The sequence below is a fragment of the Vulpes vulpes genome, chromosome 4, assembly GCF_048418805.1.
Source record: "Vulpes vulpes isolate BD-2025 chromosome 4, VulVul3, whole genome shotgun sequence".
Classification (NCBI taxonomy): domain Eukaryota; kingdom Metazoa; phylum Chordata; class Mammalia; order Carnivora; family Canidae; genus Vulpes; species Vulpes vulpes.
In genome coordinates this window covers 36,579,543-36,597,257 of record NC_132783.1, presented here as the reverse complement: position 1 = coordinate 36,597,257, position 17,715 = coordinate 36,579,543, and the positions used below count along the sequence as shown (strand labels likewise).

The 17,715-nt window shown below is 38.2% G+C and overlaps 1 protein-coding gene and 1 pseudogene across 1 annotated transcript; both read left to right on the top strand.

Annotated features, from left to right (window-relative positions):
* The first annotated feature begins 5,105 nt into the window (after nt 1-5,105).
* LOC112934241 (small nucleolar RNA U3) lies at nt 5,106-5,194 on the top strand (annotated as a pseudogene).
* Nucleotides 5,195-6,537: 1,343 nt separating this feature from the next.
* On the top strand, nt 6,538-17,391 carry OSTC (oligosaccharyltransferase complex non-catalytic subunit). The gene is made up of 4 exons (XM_072755509.1): nt 6,538-6,761; nt 10,368-10,461; nt 12,451-12,648; nt 16,826-17,391. The coding sequence occupies exons 1-4, from the start codon at nt 6,623-6,625 to the stop codon at nt 16,842-16,844; spliced, it is 450 nt and encodes a 149-aa protein (XP_072611610.1). The 5' UTR covers nt 6,538-6,622; the 3' UTR covers nt 16,845-17,391.
* Nucleotides 17,392-17,715: the final 324 nt, after the last annotated feature.

The window sequence follows — 17,715 nt, the reverse complement described above, 5'->3', positions numbered from 1 at the left end:
GGCTACAGTATCATTTTTCATGGTTGCATAAGTATTCTACTACATGGATGTTTCATAATTCACTTAATTAATCCACTAATTTTAATGTTTCAGAAATAACTAATGATCAGGTGCAAATTTATTTCACTAGCTTAAAAAATAATGTCTCTTAAAAATAATAATATGTTTTGAGGCTCACACTAATTGAGAACTTCACAGTGAGAGATTCTGGGAAATATAGTTTCAGCATAGCTAAATTGACACAATACAAATCCACCACAGTCTATCCCTTATCAGTATGGTATCCACATATAATTTTTGAAATATATATATATATATTAAAGATTTTATTTATTTATCCATGAGAGACACACAGAGAGAGAGAGAGAGGTAGAGACACAGGCAGAGGGAGAAGCAGGCACCATGCAGAGAGCCCGATGTGGGACTTGATCCTGGGACTCCAGGATCACGCCCTGGGCTGAAGGCAGGAGCTAAACCACTGAGCCACCCAGGGATCCCAATTTTTGAACTATGTTTAACTTACGTTTCAAATAAGGGCAATAGCAACCATATGCTTTCTCCTAACATAATGCAACTATCCCTCAGACAACTGTAACCTGCTCTCTCCAAAGAGAAAACAAAGTCCTTTTGTTTATTTTTGGGTGAGAATCAACCCTCTTCTAGAGAAGGGAATATCCCTTCTTTGATGTCCAGTAATTTAAATAGTGAGAGGTTAAAATATTATCAACAAATTTTCTACTATATGTGGTAGGAGAATGGAAAACAGAAAGAAAAAATATTGGCTAACATACATACATATATATTCATATTTAAACAAGGAAGAAATACTCGTAACTATCACAGTGCTTTTTTCTACAACTGCACACATCGTCGCAGCTGGTATTTATAGTTGCAATTTTCCACTACTGATTCCATACTCCTCTCACACTCAGCGAAAACTATAGTTGGTTGTAGTTCTTTGTCTGCCAGAGTGACCTAAAACTTAATTCCTAGAAGGTCTGAGCCATTACTGGTCCTGCCCTTACTGAGTTGTTGTTTTCCATGGATTTTAATAATAGAATATGGGGGCACTAAGAGGCACCTTGGGGGATCTCCTGTATCCTAGACATATTCCTCCTTAGTGCCATTTTGTAGTGGCAACCAAATTTTCCCATGAATGTCAGGCTCAAACCCCCTAGTCAATATATCACTCCTTACTTGCTTTTTGGTTCACTGGCATGAGGGCACAGAAGAGGTGAGGTGATGGTCTCATCTCTGTTGAATGGAAACATTAATGTGTCCCTTGGTGGAATTATTCCTTTCCTGGCACTAAAACTTCTGGACCAGCAAAGCCCAAAGTGGTAGGGAATGGGAAGCAAAAACCTCACTAGTGCATCACTAGAAGTAACAGTGAGAGGAACAGCTCCCATTTTCTATACTTGACTCCTGGACTTGTGAATTCTAGTTCTAAGAGAAACAGGCACATGTATTGATTACTGATTTATAGCACATGCTGCATCTTGGGAGACATTGTTTTAGTTCCAAGAGGCATTGACATTCAGCTGGCATCATAACTGAGTTTTCAAAAGGCCATCCCACCATTCCACACAGCTGCTTCAAGGTGATGCGGAACATGCTAAGACCAGTGAATTCCATGAACATGAGCTACAATTCATTTGTTGTCAAGTAGGCTCCTTGGCCAAAGCAATGCTGTGTAATATACTATGATGATGAGTAAGGCATTCCTTAAGTCCACACAATGATGATTTTTGTAGCAGCATGGCAGGCAAGGAAGAAAAATTCATATCCACTGTAAGTGCCTATTTTAGTAAGAACCAAGGGCCTACTGGAAGTGGTCTGATGTAATTAACCTACATCAAGCGGGTGGCTCAGCTTTCTGGAGAATGGTGCCATTTTGTGGGCTCATTGTTGATTTCTACTATTGGCAGTTTGGACACTCAACAGTGGCTCTAGCCAGATCAACCTTGATGAGTGAGAGTCCACATATAACCGCTAACCCTGCCGCCATGGCCACTTTGTTTGTGGGCTCACTGGGCAAAGATAGGAGTGACTGGAAAAAGAGGATCACTGATGTCCACAGAATAGATCATCCTATCCACTTGATTACAAATATCCTTCTTTACATGTGTTGTTCTTTGGTGAGTATGCAGATGGGGCACAAATACCTTTGCACTTTGAAATTTATGAGATTTTTATTCATTTATTCATGAGAGGCACACAGAGAGAGGCAGAGACACAGGCAGAGGGAGAAGCAGGCTCCATGCAGGGAGCCCGATGTGGGACTCAATCCCGGGACCCTGGGATCACGCCCTGAGCCGAAGGCAGACACTCAACCACTGGGCCACCCAGGCGTCCCCACACTTTGAAATTTAAAGATAGGTTTATCTCCAGACCTCCTCAACAATTTTCCCATTGTGTTACTTCTAATACCCTGGCCATCCATCCTGCCAAATAATTAGCCATTGCCCATGAATCGCTATAGACCTGCAACTCTGGCCATGGCTCCTTCCAGGCAAAATGAACACCAGGTAGACTTTAACATTCTGCCCATTGGAAGGATTTTCCCTCATTACTTCCTTCAAATGAGGATCCCTCTATGTGAGGCTGTTGTGCAAAGTCATTTACTTTCAGGTACTGTTAAGCACATTTGCAGAACCACCTGTAAAACAACCCCTCCCCCTTTCTCCTTCAGTTAACTGGTCATAGGGCATTTTCCACAATGTCACAGGTGTAGGTTAGGAAAGTCAATGTGACACGGAGTGGGTCATGTGCATTTGGATTATTTCTCATGCAACTTAAACGTATTTTTCAAGATCTACATGAGCCTGATCTCTATAACTTTCTTTTTTTTTTTTAAGATTTTATTTATTTATTCATGACAGACACACAGAGAGAGGCAGAGACATAGGCAGAGGGAGAAGCAGGCTCCATGCAGGGAGCCTGACGTGGGACTCGATCCCGGGTCACCAGGGTCACACCCCGGGCTGAAGGCGGCGCTTAAACCACTGGGCCACCGGGGCTGCCCTCTATAACTCTTTGATTTGATGATGGAATGCTGCTGTGGACACCCATATTTATGGGCTAATAGGTCAGACAATGCTAAATTGGTGATGGAAGGTACCTTGTTGACATTGGTTAATAGCATAGTGTCCGCTAAGGTCCAATGGCAAGCCAGAAGCTACTTCTCAGTGGCAATATTTATCTGCAGAGGATGGCATAGGTTTGCTGCAAAACTCTAGGGCTTTGTGCTATGAGTCATCTAAAGGGGCTTGTCAAAAGCTCCACAGAGCAACCCTATCTGCCACAGACATTACAAGTGACATTGGATCTGCTGAGTCATATGGCCCAAGTGACAGAGCAGTTAGCTCAGCAGGCTGGATTTGTTGCAGAGGCTTTGCTTATTCTGGGTGCCCCTCATAACTAGTGGTTTATTGGATTACTCATTAAATAAATTGGAATAACATGACCGATGAAGTCACTACATGATTAAACTTATTTTAATATTATGTTGTTCTCCAAGATCCATATTTCTTTTAGAAGGACTGAATTAGCTAACTCATTGGGATGTGGTAGGAATTGCCACTCTACATCTTTCAAATCTTTGATGGTGGCATCAATCTCTGCAGTCACCTGTTTTTGTTTTGGTATGTAAACGTAGTTCTACTGGTTCCACTTAGTCTTTCCTACCATAAGAGCGCTCACTCAATGGGTCAGGAAACCAATGCAGGGATCTTCCATATCCGAGTATGTTTATTCCAACTGTACATTTCAGAATTAATCCCAGCATTCTCACTGCCTCTGGAAGGAGACAATGAAAGCAGTGATAAAAGGAAACTTATTCCATGCATCTCTGGTGCTACTATGGGCAGGTGCCTATGTTTCATATTAATATTTCATATAAATTCATATTAAAATTATGAATTTTAATTTTCAAAATTTTAAATAATGACAATGATAACAACAAAATTCACAATCTAATATTGCATTAGAAAGAGTTTACTAGAATGTAGGGCATAGATCTGCCTGGCACAGAGTTGCCACTCAATAAGTACTTGGGGAAACAACCATACTCATGCTTATACAGAACCCAGAGGGAAAGAGCATAGTTCACAAGACCCTCAACACAACTGCAAAATGTCCTTGTAAATGAATCTGGGCTGAAAGTATATATTATTATCTGATTTAAAAAAAAAACCCAAAGCTACTAATTTGCCCCCTAATACATGTGTATAAAAAAAAAAAAAAACTAAAGTCAGTGGAATTAATAGTCTTGGTAGGTCTAATTTTTAAAAATTTGGTTAAAAACATATTTGTGGGATTTTCCTTCTATTGACCAGCAGAGCCATTCCTTTGACTCTAAGCCATTCCTTGACTTTAAGGCTTTTCATTAATATTTCTACATTAAACATGAAACTCTTTGCAGATATCAGTTTTATGTTCTTTTCTTCCTTGAGTGTAGATTTGCTTGTGCATAGTAAGAATTACTCATTTTTGCTTTTATGTATAAATAGCTTAAAATGATAGACTCTACAGTATATAATGTTTAAATCTATGTTTCTTCCAACATTTGTCCTTCTCCTTGTATATAATATAGAACATCTATATATATATATATATATATATATATATATATATATATATATAACATCATCATGCTCTAATGTCCATGGTTATGTTAATTATTTCCTTGGTTTTCAGCTACAGAGTTTATGTTGTGTTTAACCAAAACATTTTCTGCAGAAATATTTTTGGTTAGGACACAGATGAAAACATATACATTTTTATTCATAAAAGTTTTTTTTTAAAAAAATACTTGGCTTATAGAATATTACAAATCCAAGTTGGAACATATTTCAGGTTTTAAGATGTTAAAAATAATAATGAATTGGTTTCTGAAACAAACTCACATTTTGGAACAGAGTAAAAATACGACAGTAATAATTCAATACAGAAATGAATGTGAAGCTCTGACTAGGTGGTTTTATTCTTTACTACAAAATGTATATGTTTAAAGTTTTTAGGTTTTTTCCCCACAACACGTATAGGATTATTTGGTCCTAAAATACAAAGGAAGAAGGTTAAACTTGTCCCATATTAAACATCTCAAGATTATACTTTCAGGGATCATTTCTATAGTTTGTTACTAGAGAAGTTTGTCTGAATGTGTAGCCTTCTCCTCTTAAACATCTCCAGTCATATTTCCATTCACAGCAAGTGCCTTCAGGTCTCATCCCATCACAGACTATACTATACTTCTTAAGTCTCATTTCTCAAGCTTCAGTTTTGTCATATGTAAAATGCTGATAATAGTATTTAATAGTATTTACCTAATAGAGGTGTCATGAAGATTAAATAAGAACCAGTGTAGATCATTTAACACAGTATATGCCAAGCAGGGGTTAATTAATGTTAGTTTCCCTCCTGAAGCTATAAAGGGAGCTTAAAACTTTTCATTTCTATGTTTTTCCTTATTTTTTCAAGGCAACCTATTTTTAATTGTTCTAAAGTTTTTCTTATCTATATAATTATGGGAACGTCAGAAATATTCTGCTTTGCAATACCCAGAGAAACTTTCTGTGTATAAATACTGGTTCAGCTGTAAACCCACTTCATTATTGCTCATATTTTGGAGATGGGAGTTTTAAGAGAGAAAGAAACCAGGATGATTTCAAGATTTTCGGTCACAAAGATTTTACCATTTATGAAGATAGGGATGACTGTGGGAGAAGCAAAGTGGAGGGAAGAACACGTATTATTTAAAATAATATTTTGGTCACGTCAAAGCGTATCAGCTTTAGGCGTGCCGGGGAGACGTCCTCGAGGTTTTTGACGCATCTGGACTTGATATCTCAAAATTCTTGATATTGTTTCAGTAATTATTAATAGCAATCGTTATTTTTATTGTCTCCACAACTACATCGGGAAGTAAAAGTTTAGCAACTAGGGCTTTCTCGGGCTCTTGAAAAAACCGCTAATAGAAAATGCAGACCCCCCCCCCCAATAAATAAAATAAATAAATAAATGAAAGAAAGGAAAGAAAGGAAGAAAAGACGGAAAGGAAAGGAAAGAAAAGAAAAGAAGAGAAAAAAAGAAAAGAAAAGAAAAGAAAAGAAAAGAAAAGAAAAGAAAAGAAAAGGAAAGAAAAGAAAAGGAAAGAAAAGAAAAAGAAAGAAAGAAAAGAGAAAAGGCAGACCCTTCCAAACGTTCCCATTCATCCTCCTGCTCTGGGAACCTAGAGCGCCCGCGCCCAATCAGCTTCCAGCACCGGCGAGTGGGCGGGGCTCAGAGAGATTCGCTCCCCTCTGCTTCTCCGGCTTGGCCACGTCTGACGCCCCGCAGGTCCTGGAAGGTACATAAATCATCCTCCTAATCGTTGGCAAGGCTTGAGCTCCTTATTCAAATTCATGTTCCGCAGAGCTTAAGAACACATAGCTTAAAATCCCGTTGTTTATCTGTTCTTCATAGTTTCTTCTTTTTCTGATAGTTAGACAAAACTGCCTTCTAGAGTTGCGGACCTGCCAGCCTCTTCCCCGCGCACGCGCCGTCGACCGGGAGGGGCGGGCCTGTTTCCGGGCGGCGCGTGGGGCTTGAGGTCGGGAGAGAAACCCCTGCCGCCACCAACATGGAGACCTTGTACCGCGTCCCGTTCTTAGTGCTCGAATGCCCCAACCTGAAGCTGAAGAAGCCGCCCTGGGTGCACATGCCGTCGGCCATGACGGTGTACGCTCTGGTGGTGGTGTCTTACTTCCTCATCACCGGAGGTAACTCGGGCTGCCTCGGGCCCGAGAGGCGCTGAGACGCGGAGAGCCGGCCCGCCCCGGAGGGAGTCTGTCCCGCTCTCAGCCCCGGGGGAAGCATCACTGTGCTCTCGATCTTTTCGGAGGGTGGAGGGAACTTCTGGGGTCTCAAGTATTAACGGCCCAAGGGTTTTATTTGCCCTCACGCCCCGTTGTGTATGCCGAGAGGCCCCTCGTTCTCACGGTTCTCACGCCCGTTGCCTTTCCGCACCTCGAGCCTCTGAGCCCAGGGATCCGAATCGATTATGTAGTTTAAAGCCCAGATCGTCGCTCTCGTTATCGCCCGCCGTAAGTTGTTCTTAACCAAGATCCTGGAGGAGACTAGTCTTGTCCGTTCTACTTCCATGGTTGGTCAAAAGGGGCTAGGGACTTTTACCTTATCTTTGTCCACAGTCCCTGGAACGTTGGAAGAGACTTGGCATCCTCAGGTTCGTTGGCTCACACCTAAGGACCAGGTGTTACTTTTACCCCCCCCCCCCCCCCCATCAACAATAAATATCAATGGAATCTTCCGAGTCCACGGTTTTGATCACTATTTGAGATTGGAGTTAGATTCGCAGAAGGTATTTGCGTTTCAAAAGGCAGAAGTCGAGAATGTAAAGAATTAGAGGAAAATAGCAGTTCCATTAAACACTCCAGAATGTCTTACCCTGTTTTAATTTCTTTAAATTTTTTCTCCCCCCCCCAAATGAAAAGTTGCAAAAGGGGGCGTTGTTTTGTATAGTGATGAGTTGGCAATCCGGCCACAGTCTTCCAGCCAGCACCCTTTCAAAGCCCCGCAGATTTCACCGTATACTCAAGTCGGTTCTTCTGTACTTTTCAGATTTTCGGAAGTACTTAAAGTTCAGAGTACTTAATCTGGAAGTTATAAAATGGAGACTTTACAGATTAGGGACAGCCAGAGATGGGGTTCCGTGTTTAAGGGAATAGCCACAGACACTTTATTTTCGTAGATGTGAAAAGAGTTGGTACCGAAGAGGGAAGACTGAAACTATAAGAGCTTGGGACTAAAATGCATCTTTGAATCTACCACCTAACCTCCAATCTAGAGTAATGATAGTTAATCTGTACTCATTTAAATAAGATATATTTTAAATATTTTTTATATTGGTAAGATAGATCCTCGCATTAATATTAACACTTGCTTGGCACATTAATAGGTACTGTATTGAACAAATGAAATTTAAAATGCATGTGATTTAAAAAAATAATAATAATAGAGTCTTCCTCTGCTTTGATCATCTGCTAGTCTCTTTCTCCTAACCCTTACCTCCCCTTGGAGCCTGAGTCTTTGTCAGAAGCCTCACAGTTTTCCTTTTGTCCACTTAATTCCTGTTGATTGTTGTAATGGGGAGATTCTCCGCTCCAACCCCAGGGGCAGATTGCAAAGGACACCTTTTAGTGGCTAAGGCCATGAATTATCTCATAGAAGGAATCGGTTTTGCCACTGGAAAGGAGTCTCTTCTAGAAACCGTGGGTGTACATCTATAAATAAATAATATTTATTGTTGAGAAATATTCAGCAAACTGCATTGAGCACCTGTTAAGTTCCGGGCACTAGGTACTGGGGACTAGTCAACGAAACATAAAGACGCTGCCCTCCTGAAGCTTGTAATGTTCTGGGTGAGACACGTTAAATGTCACAGAAGTCTTTTTTCCACTCCATTATTTTTTCCATTACAAATTAATAGAAATTAATTCCATTCGTTGGAGGGAAAGAACAAGAAGTTACGAGAAGATAGTGGGAGTTGGGATTGGTGGAAAGGAAATACTAGGGAGAGGGAAAAGAATGGACAAATATGGAACCAAGAGACCAATTAGGTGGGTTTTTGTAGTTAATTGAGACAACTATGTTGGTGGCAGCAGAGATGAAGGAAAATATGAAAGATAGTTGGGAAGTAGATTCAGTAGGTCTTGATACATTGATTGGATATATGGATTGATTGGGGAGAATGAAGCGTGAAGGAATCTTTTAGCATCTGAGTAGATTGGAAGGGTCGGTTTTTGAGATTGAAGATATGTAGGGTTTTTTGATGGGGATTGGTGAACAAGAGGTCACTTTGGGATATGTCAAGTTTGCAGATAATGAGTCTGGAATTGAGAAAAGAAGGCTTGCTGAAAGTTGGTTAGTAACATATTTTTTGAAATCTTCTCATAAGCCAGATATTGAAGAATATAGAGGAAGTCCCTGTTCTTAGCTTACATCTAATTCTACTGATGCTAATGTTATTTGATAGATATTGGCACATTGGCCATCATTAATCATTAGCACATGGAATTGAAAACCCTGGAAAGGGCTAAGTTCAATTCGGGAGAGAATGTAGAAAAAGAGGACAGTGGATCAACCCTGAGGCACGCCCAGTGTTTAGTGGAGAGGAGACCCTGCTAGAGATGTAACAAAACATGGATAGGAGTGTCACAAAAACCAGTCCCCCCCCCCCCCCGCCAAAAAAATGGATTTAGTAAACTGGATTTAGTGGCACTGGGAAGCCTCCTAAGATAACTGAAAAATGTCTGTTGAATTTGGCAACATAGAGATTATTGGCAACTTTAGTAAGAGTAAGATCAGTGGCAGCTGATGCTAGGTTGGAGTGAGCTGAAGAATGAAGGCTAAGTGAGGAAGGGGAGAAAAGTTTGCTTTTTTTTTTTTTTCACAGAAGGAAGTCTGACTTTGTTTCAAAAAGGAAGCATAGAAATAGGATGTTAACTAGGAGGGTCTGGAGTCAAGGGAAGGAGGATGTGGGAAAGGAGAGATTGAAAATATAGGAAGGGAGGTAGCCAACGATCAAAATCTCTGACAAGGCAGTAGGGTAAGGAGTCCTGATAATTGCAGAAGGAATCCCACTTTGATAGGAGGAGGGACTCTTTTTTGTAGCTGGAAGGAAGGAAGGTAAGGATGGATGCAGATGCCAGTTTGTCGGAATTCCTATGTGATTGCTTTGTTAGCCAAAGGTGAGGGAGACACAGTCTTACTATGCTTAAGAAAAGCTGGAAATGATGTTTTGGAGAATGGTAGAAAAGGTGAAGAATAGATGTTGGCTGTGGGAGATTGGAAAAACAACGTTGATGGACATTAGTACTAATAATCATAGTGACATTGTGACTTAAGTGATGGGCATAACATTAATGAACACAAATCTCTAGAATTGCTTGTCTGCCTATGGGTATGATTGAAAAATGTCTCCTTTTATATATAAGCAAGAAAATTTCTCTGGTTACCTCTCAATTGATAAAAACATCCAAGCATATATGGAATATTTTCTTGAACTAAAATATAGCCTTTAATATTAAATCTTTATTGTGGAGTAATTCTTGAGTATTAGAAACAGTTACTGAATGAATTTCTTTTATGAAATATCTCTTTTAGACATAATATTTTAAAATAGTGAGTTGAATTTTTGAATGGTTTAGCTAAAGTTTAGGAAAGTAGCTGGGCTTCACTTGATTATGATAGTATATCACAGCAGTCCTATTTAAATATAAATGAACCTTTAGAGACAAAACAGAAAATTCTGATCCTTTTTAAAAGTTAGGAATCCAGTCTCATCTATACTCTTGTCTTTCATGTAGGAATAATTTATGATGTTATTGTTGAACCTCCAAGTGTTGGTTCTATGACTGATGAACATGGACATCAGAGACCAGTAGCTTTCTTGGCCTACAGGTAACAGTTACCTTTCTGAATGATTTGGTGGGAAGGAAGGTTGCTGGGGTATGAGTGTTTTTTAAAAATACAGTGAAACCTATGGATCATCTGCATTTAGATAATAGCTGTTTTAAAATGCTAGATTCAGAGATGGCAGGAAGTGGGCAAGATTTCAAGTATGTTACTTGTATTAGGAAATAAAATACTTGACAGTGATTTACACGATCACTTATTTGAAGGAAGATGTTGGTATAAGTACATTTAGACTGTTCTGGGGATCAACAAACTGCATGTACCTGTTTATTTGTAAGTAATGTTTTATTGGAATGAGGCATGCCCATTTATTTATATATACTGTCTGTGGCTGCTTTCAAGCTACAGTGGTAAGTGTGACACAAACCATGTGGCCTGCAAACCTAAGACATGTACTATCTGGCCATTTAAGAAAAAAAAAATCTGTGGATCCCCAGGCTATATTCTTAGATAAAATAACTTTTTGAGACTTGGATGTTTCATTTCAGTACCGAAACACCATTGCAGTGTGGTTTGGTTCATCAGAGCAGTGCTTATCGTATTGCTTTCTAAAATCCACTTGGTAACTGCCTGCCAAACATAGCTATATATTTGCATTTACACTTATTTTAATGCTATCCCATGTGTAGAATTTTCCTGAAAAGATTATTGTGATTCTCCAGGAGTAGAGGGAATCTAGATGATAGGAGATCTTGGTAGGGGAACCCTCCATAGTGCCATCGTTGGCACAGTTGGGATTTTGAGCCTAGTGCATATATTGTGTTTTCACTTAACGCAATTAGCTAACAAAAAATACATACCTTTGTTACATATACCTATGTATAAATTATCCCTTTAACAGAGGAATTTGCTCTTTGGGGATCTGTGAGCTCACAATTTTCAAAGCTCTCTATTCCCAGAAAAAGTGGATACACATATATAAAAAGTTTATATAGAATTTTAATGATTTATAGATTTTTAGAGATCCTTGTGGGATTCATGAAGCTCTAGGTAAAAATGCTTGCTTTTAAAATTTTCTCTTTGAAACAAGAGGTTTATTTATTTTTTAAAAAAGATTTATTTATCGATCTTAGCACATGTATGCACTTTAAAAATTTTCCCTTTATTGATTGATTTTTCAATATTTGCGTGCATGCACACACGTAAGTGAGGCAGGTAGAGGGAGAGAATCTTCAAGCAGACTCTGCTGGGTGTGGGGCCCCATGTAGGGCTCGATCCGAGATAACTCATGAGATCATGACCTGAGTCGGATGTTTAATCAGCTGAGCCACCAAGGCACCCCGAGAGGTTTATTAATTCTTTTTTTTTTTTAAAGATTTTATTTATTTATTCATAGAGACACAGAGAGAATGAGAGGCAGAGACACAGGCAGAGGGAGAAGCAGGCTCCATGCAGAGAGCCTGACGTGGGACTCGATCCAGGGTCTCCAGGATCACACCCCAGGCTGCAGGCGGCACTAAACCGCTGCGCCACCGGGGCTGCCCCAAGTTTATTAATTCTTATAAAACTTCTAGAAACATTTCTAACCCAAAAGAAAAAAAAATTTCTAACCAATTCAAAATATGAAATTGATAATGGAAATTTAAATACCATAATTTTTAAAAGCTAAACAAAAGTTCTGGGTAAAGGGTTCATACACATACACTGGCTTTTTAAGCTAATAAAATCTCAGCATTAATTTTACATAGACAGTTATATTAGTTGAGGCTTTAAAACTTTTTGAACAAAAGCTCCATGAAGACACAGACTTTCGTTGTTGCATCCCCAGGACATAGAATAGTGCTTGATACGTAATAGGCCCTCAATAAATTTTGTTGACACAAATACACAGAAATTTGATTAAATAGTTGTAAGGGTAAGAATAAAAAATCAGCACCAAAATATTTTAGCAGAAATAGGAATTTCAATCTAAAAACAAGTTTTATTTTTCTGGGAATTTTCATTTATTGTTTTGCTATGGTCTTTCTTTTTCAGAGTAAATGGACAGTATATTATGGAAGGACTTGCATCCAGCTTCCTGTTTACAATGGGAGGTTTAGGTTTCATAATCCTGGACCGATCGAATGCACCAAACATTCCAAAACTCAATAGATTTCTTCTTCTATTCATTGGATTCGTCTGTGTCCTATTGAGTTTTTTCATGGCTAGAGTATTCATGAGAATGAAACTGCCGTAAGTTATTAAGAACTTTGTATAGTCCATAATTTAACTTCCATTGCAAGTTGGTAAAATAATTACTTGGATCACATGAAATCATGGGAGATTTAATATTTGTGACTTGCTCAAGGTTATAGCTATAGTTAATAGTAAAATTGAGACCGGTATTTCTTTCTGAGTATTATCTCCATACTGTTATTTTGCTATAATATCACTGACCACTGACTGGAGATATTGTTTCGTTAATCTATAACATTCAGAATTCCAGTAGTAATAGTGATAGTAGGGAGTATTTTCAAGGCATTAATTATTTGTGCTCTTTGAACACTGATATGAGGAAAACCCATTAAGCCTTGGACAGGAAGGGAGTTACTACCTCTCCAAAAATACAGGAAAAGGATTTCATATATATATCTAATCCTAGGATTTAAATTTTTAAGGGAAGGAATTTATGTTTCCAGGCCTAATATACATACATATGTGTATATATATATATATATATATATATATATATATATATATATATTAGATCACTCTGTTTCAGAAAATATACAGTACCTTTAGAACAAAAACAAATTGATTTTATGTCAACTTTTATAATTCCATTTGAGATTGTTAATTTGATATGTGGACAAGTCTGATCACATTTCCCTATATTCTGATTTCACCTATGGATGTATTAGTTACTGCAGGAACTTTGGGCAGACATACCATACAAAAATTGGCTCTTAGTAAATTCATTTCTTAGGGAATATGTTAAACATCAAGTGTCAACTATACTGATTTCTTAGAACTGATACTCCCTATTTTATTATAAGAGACATTAAAAGGGAATGTAGGAATGTGTATGAGTTTCACAGTTCACCTGTTCTGTGGCTGCATGTGTCCATGGTCTGGTCTGTAACACATCTGAAGTGGAATGGGCAGACTTCCCCTGGAACGTCAGAAGTACTTATCCTGCAGTTAATGGTTGCATCTTAGCAGGGTGGGAAAAGAGAGCAGTGTTCTTTATCAGCTGAATATCTGTGGCCGTAATGTTCCTTCAGACTCCTTTACTGGTGGCTCTTATTTTTGTCTGGGGAAAATAGTTTTGGCCTTTGGCTAAATTGTATGAAGAATTAGGTACTTCAGCGTCCTCTTTTTGTTCCTCTTTTTTTTCTGCCCCTATTGGAAAAGGTGTATTGGTGTGGAAGAGGCTGAAATTTTCCATAGCAAAACAAGAGAAGGGGAGGCTCCCAGAGAGTTCAAAAGGCTACTACAAGTTAACCAAAACACATGGACCCTTTGGAGGCATAGAGCAGAACAGGAGTGGGCTGGTTTTGCCCATAGAACCAGATTTATTTTTATTCTACCAAGCTTCTCATTCTTCCTTACGGTTTTAGGTCCTCTCCTTAGGCATATGAGTGCTTTTCTTTATAGCTCAGGCATTTGACTTGTAGGATAATAGAGCTATCTACTGCTTTTAGAAGATGTAGAAAGTGCTTAACTCCCTGGATTGCCTCCATCTTACGGTTTCCATTATTTATGTCAGTATTTGTCTTCTTGTCCCCATTTGTAGACCAGCGTCTACAAATTGCTGACTAAGTGAACAATAGGAAATAGGGTATATTCCCCTTTAATATAATCTCCCAGATGTAAATTATATTTAGATTTAATCCAAACAGAACAGTGATCTAAACAGGTAACTGTTTCTTCCTGTAAATTGTCATGCAGCTAAATCTAGGATTTAAATTTTTAAGAGGAAGGAACTTACGGTTTCTTGTTTGATATGATTTCTCATCTGCACCTCCTAAAGCCTGGTACTTTGGGTGTGGAGTGGCAAGAAACAATGGACAACTTTAGAAAAGAAAGGGAAGCAACAGTATTGTATTTTCTGGAATATTTGCAAGCCCCAGAAAAGGTGATGACCTATGTCTGTGGGCCTTGGTGTTACACTCAAAAGGACCGTGGTTAGTACCACCAGCAAGAAGGGGATATGTCTGTCTTCTTGCACACAAGTTATCTTTGATGTTTCAACATATATAAATAATTTGATGCATAATAAGTGGAACAACAATAACAAAAAGACATTAAAAAACACCAGTAACAAAGTGTGTTTTCAAACCAAATAAGTTGCTAGCATCGGAGATAAAGGGTGGCTATGCTATGAGATTTCATCATGATAACATCCAGGGTTGAAGTCTTTCACAAAAAGTTTGATACCTTTAATAAGAGGAATCTTTAAAAAGGAAGAAACAATAGGAATGAATTGGTACTATCAGTTTCATATTTTCTGATTTATGCTTTTTTAGAGACCTAATGTCTCCCCTACAGATATAATTTTACAAATCAAAGCCTGGCTTTATTTGATGCCTTGTCTTTTGTAGAATCATGGACACTAATAAAATGAATGACCGTTGACTATTTGCATATACGACAGTATATTTAAAATGAAAAATCAAATTTTAGTGCCTAATATTTTTATGGTACTAATACAAAGTTACAGAAAAGCAGTTTTCATTTTGAAAATAAAATTTTTCTAATGTAATTCATAAGATAATCTATGTGGAATTGTGTGTGTGTTAGGTACCTTTTAAATATGCACAGGTTTGGGACACCTGGGTGGCTCAGCGGTTGAGTGTCTGCCTTTGGCTCAGGGCATGATCCTGGTCACGAGATCTAGTCCCACATCGGGCTCCCTGCGAAGAGCCTGCTTCTCCCTCTGTCTGTGTCTCTGCCTCTCTCTCTGTCTCTCATGAATAAATAAATAAAAATCTTTTTAAAAAAATGTGCACAGGTTTAAAGAAATAACATTTGGATACTGGGTGGAGCACTTTGGTACAAATTTGTACTTGGTTCTTCTGAAAAATATGGTCATTCGATTCTCTTTATTTTTCACTATTAGGGTAGTTTTGATCTAAACACAGAATTGTAAAAATTAAAGAAATTAAAGATGGCATGCTATGTCGTGATATGATGTCCTAAAATTAGGCAAAGTGGTTGGGAGTGGAGGGATAGGTTTCCACTTTTAGGTAAGGCTGTTATAAAGCTGTATAAATAGTCTGTTGAATAGATATTATGCAAATGAGGACAAAAGGCCTATTTTATTTTCTGTTTATTTATTTTTAAAGATTTATTTATTCATTTGAGAGAGAGGGGGGAAGGACAGAGAAGGAGAGAGATTCTCAAGCACATTCCATGCTGAGCGTGAGCCCGAGACTCAGGGTAATCCCGCAACCCTAAGATCAAGACTTGAGCTGAAACCAATTTCTGGATGCTTAACTGACTGAGTCAGCCAGGCACCCCCAAAAGGCCTGTTTCAGTCAGAGTGGCAAAAATTGCCTTTTTAGCAGTCTGAGGTAGTGTTTATTAAACTTGATGAGAAAAGCTAGGGCGCTCCTGAATAGGTCCTAAGATCATAGGATCAGTTCAGAGAAGAAATTCTAAAGGGCGGGGGGAATGAAAAATAAATGTAAGAAAATAATGACACTTTACTTAATGTCATATAGGGACTAGGAGAATGCAAATACCTGATTTTTCTGTATAATTGAAATTAAATTCTACATGTACTAAAAAAAACTTAATCCTTTTTGATAGGCCACTTTTTAAAGTGTTTGTTTTATTGTTCCTGTAACATTCACATTTGTATTTAGTAAATATTTATTATTTGATAACTATTAATTGCTGGACACTGAACATTAAGCCTGATTTTTCCTTCTTGACTTAGGGTCCTTTTACATGTATACTTAATTAGACACAGCAACGCTTTTCAGTTTTTTAGTTGATTTCCTTCGTGTCACCTGCTATTTCTCCTTGTTACTATCGTATGCCTGTTGTTCTTTTCTTTCCTTCCCCTTCTTCATTTTGTTGTTAATTCTGTGATTTGAGGAAATAGATAACCTAGCTGTGTGCTTGCACTTTAAATCCTGGTTGATGGCTTAGCTTTTTAACTGCCCTTGCTGATTTGTGAGTCTCTTTTCATCTACTTGTGGGTTTGGGACATGTTGGTTTGTAACTCTATCCTTAAAAGGAAGGGGGAATGGAACTGAAGCCTGGTAATGTGTATATTTATTAGGGAGGGAGGATACGAAATAAAACCATAAGAAATCACACAATTATATTTTCAGATTGTCATTTGATTCATCATAAAACTGGGCGCTTTGAAATGTTGCTTACTTTTCACTTTTTATGTTTATGAATTTTATTCCTACAGGGGCTACCTGATGGGTTAAAAAATGCCTTTTGACAAGAAATCCGTGGATATTGGATTTGCTCCTGTTAATGAAGTTTTAAAGGCTGTACCAATCCTCTGATGTGAAATATGGAAAAAGAGTGAAGCAGCAGAAAAGAAGCATCTCGTGAGAAATAGGAATCATATTAAAGCTTGAACTAGAATGTCTTCTTGGTATCAAAGAGACAAATTTCTCACAGTATTTCTCCTGCTGGCCTGTACTGACACACCAATGATGTTTAGTGGCATTTTCTTCTTAGTTTTTCATTTCTTAAAGAAAATATACTCCCATTTCCACAACTATAATATTGAATAAAGTGATTATTTCTTACAGCCCCCTTAACATTTTGTGAAGATGACATTTCTGACTTTCAAAAATTAATGTAAAATCAGGAAGTGAGATCCCATAAGCTGAGAACTCTGATCAGCTTTACCTATGGTGCTTTGCCTTTAAACAGTGTGACAGTACATTATTCAGATATGTGTGAGACTGTTTCTGCACAATAAGATGTATGAAAGGAGCAGAAATAAATAATTTTTCTAATTAATATCTTTTATATTTGTCTTTTATGAGACTGACATGCTACCCACTGCGCCAAGAAGGCCACTTATAAATGTGATTTAATTAACTGGTGATAGGAACTTCAGTCTATAATTATTCATTCTTGTGACTCTTAAGCTGCTGTTAGTAGGTCTAAGGTCTCACAGTGTAGTTGACTGGTGGTCTTGTGAGGTCACAATTCTGTATCCCTGTAAGTATTCAAGCACGGGCTGCCTATCTATGTCAGAGTTGTTGGAAATGTGGTTATGTGAGATGAAAACTCCCTTCAGACATTCATTTTCAGTAATTAACACATACCTAAAAACCTCTC

Coding starts and splice junctions, on each gene's coding strand:
- OSTC (XM_072755509.1), top strand. CDS start 6,623: ATGGAGACCTTGTACCGCGTCCCGTTCTTAGTGCTCGAATGCCCCAAC. Junction 6,762..10,367: donor TTACTTCCTCATCACCGGAG/GTAACTCGGGCT, acceptor TCTTTCATGTAG/GAATAATTTATGATGTTATT. Junction 10,462..12,450: donor GTAGCTTTCTTGGCCTACAG/GTAACAGTTACC, acceptor TTTCTTTTTCAG/AGTAAATGGACAGTATATTA.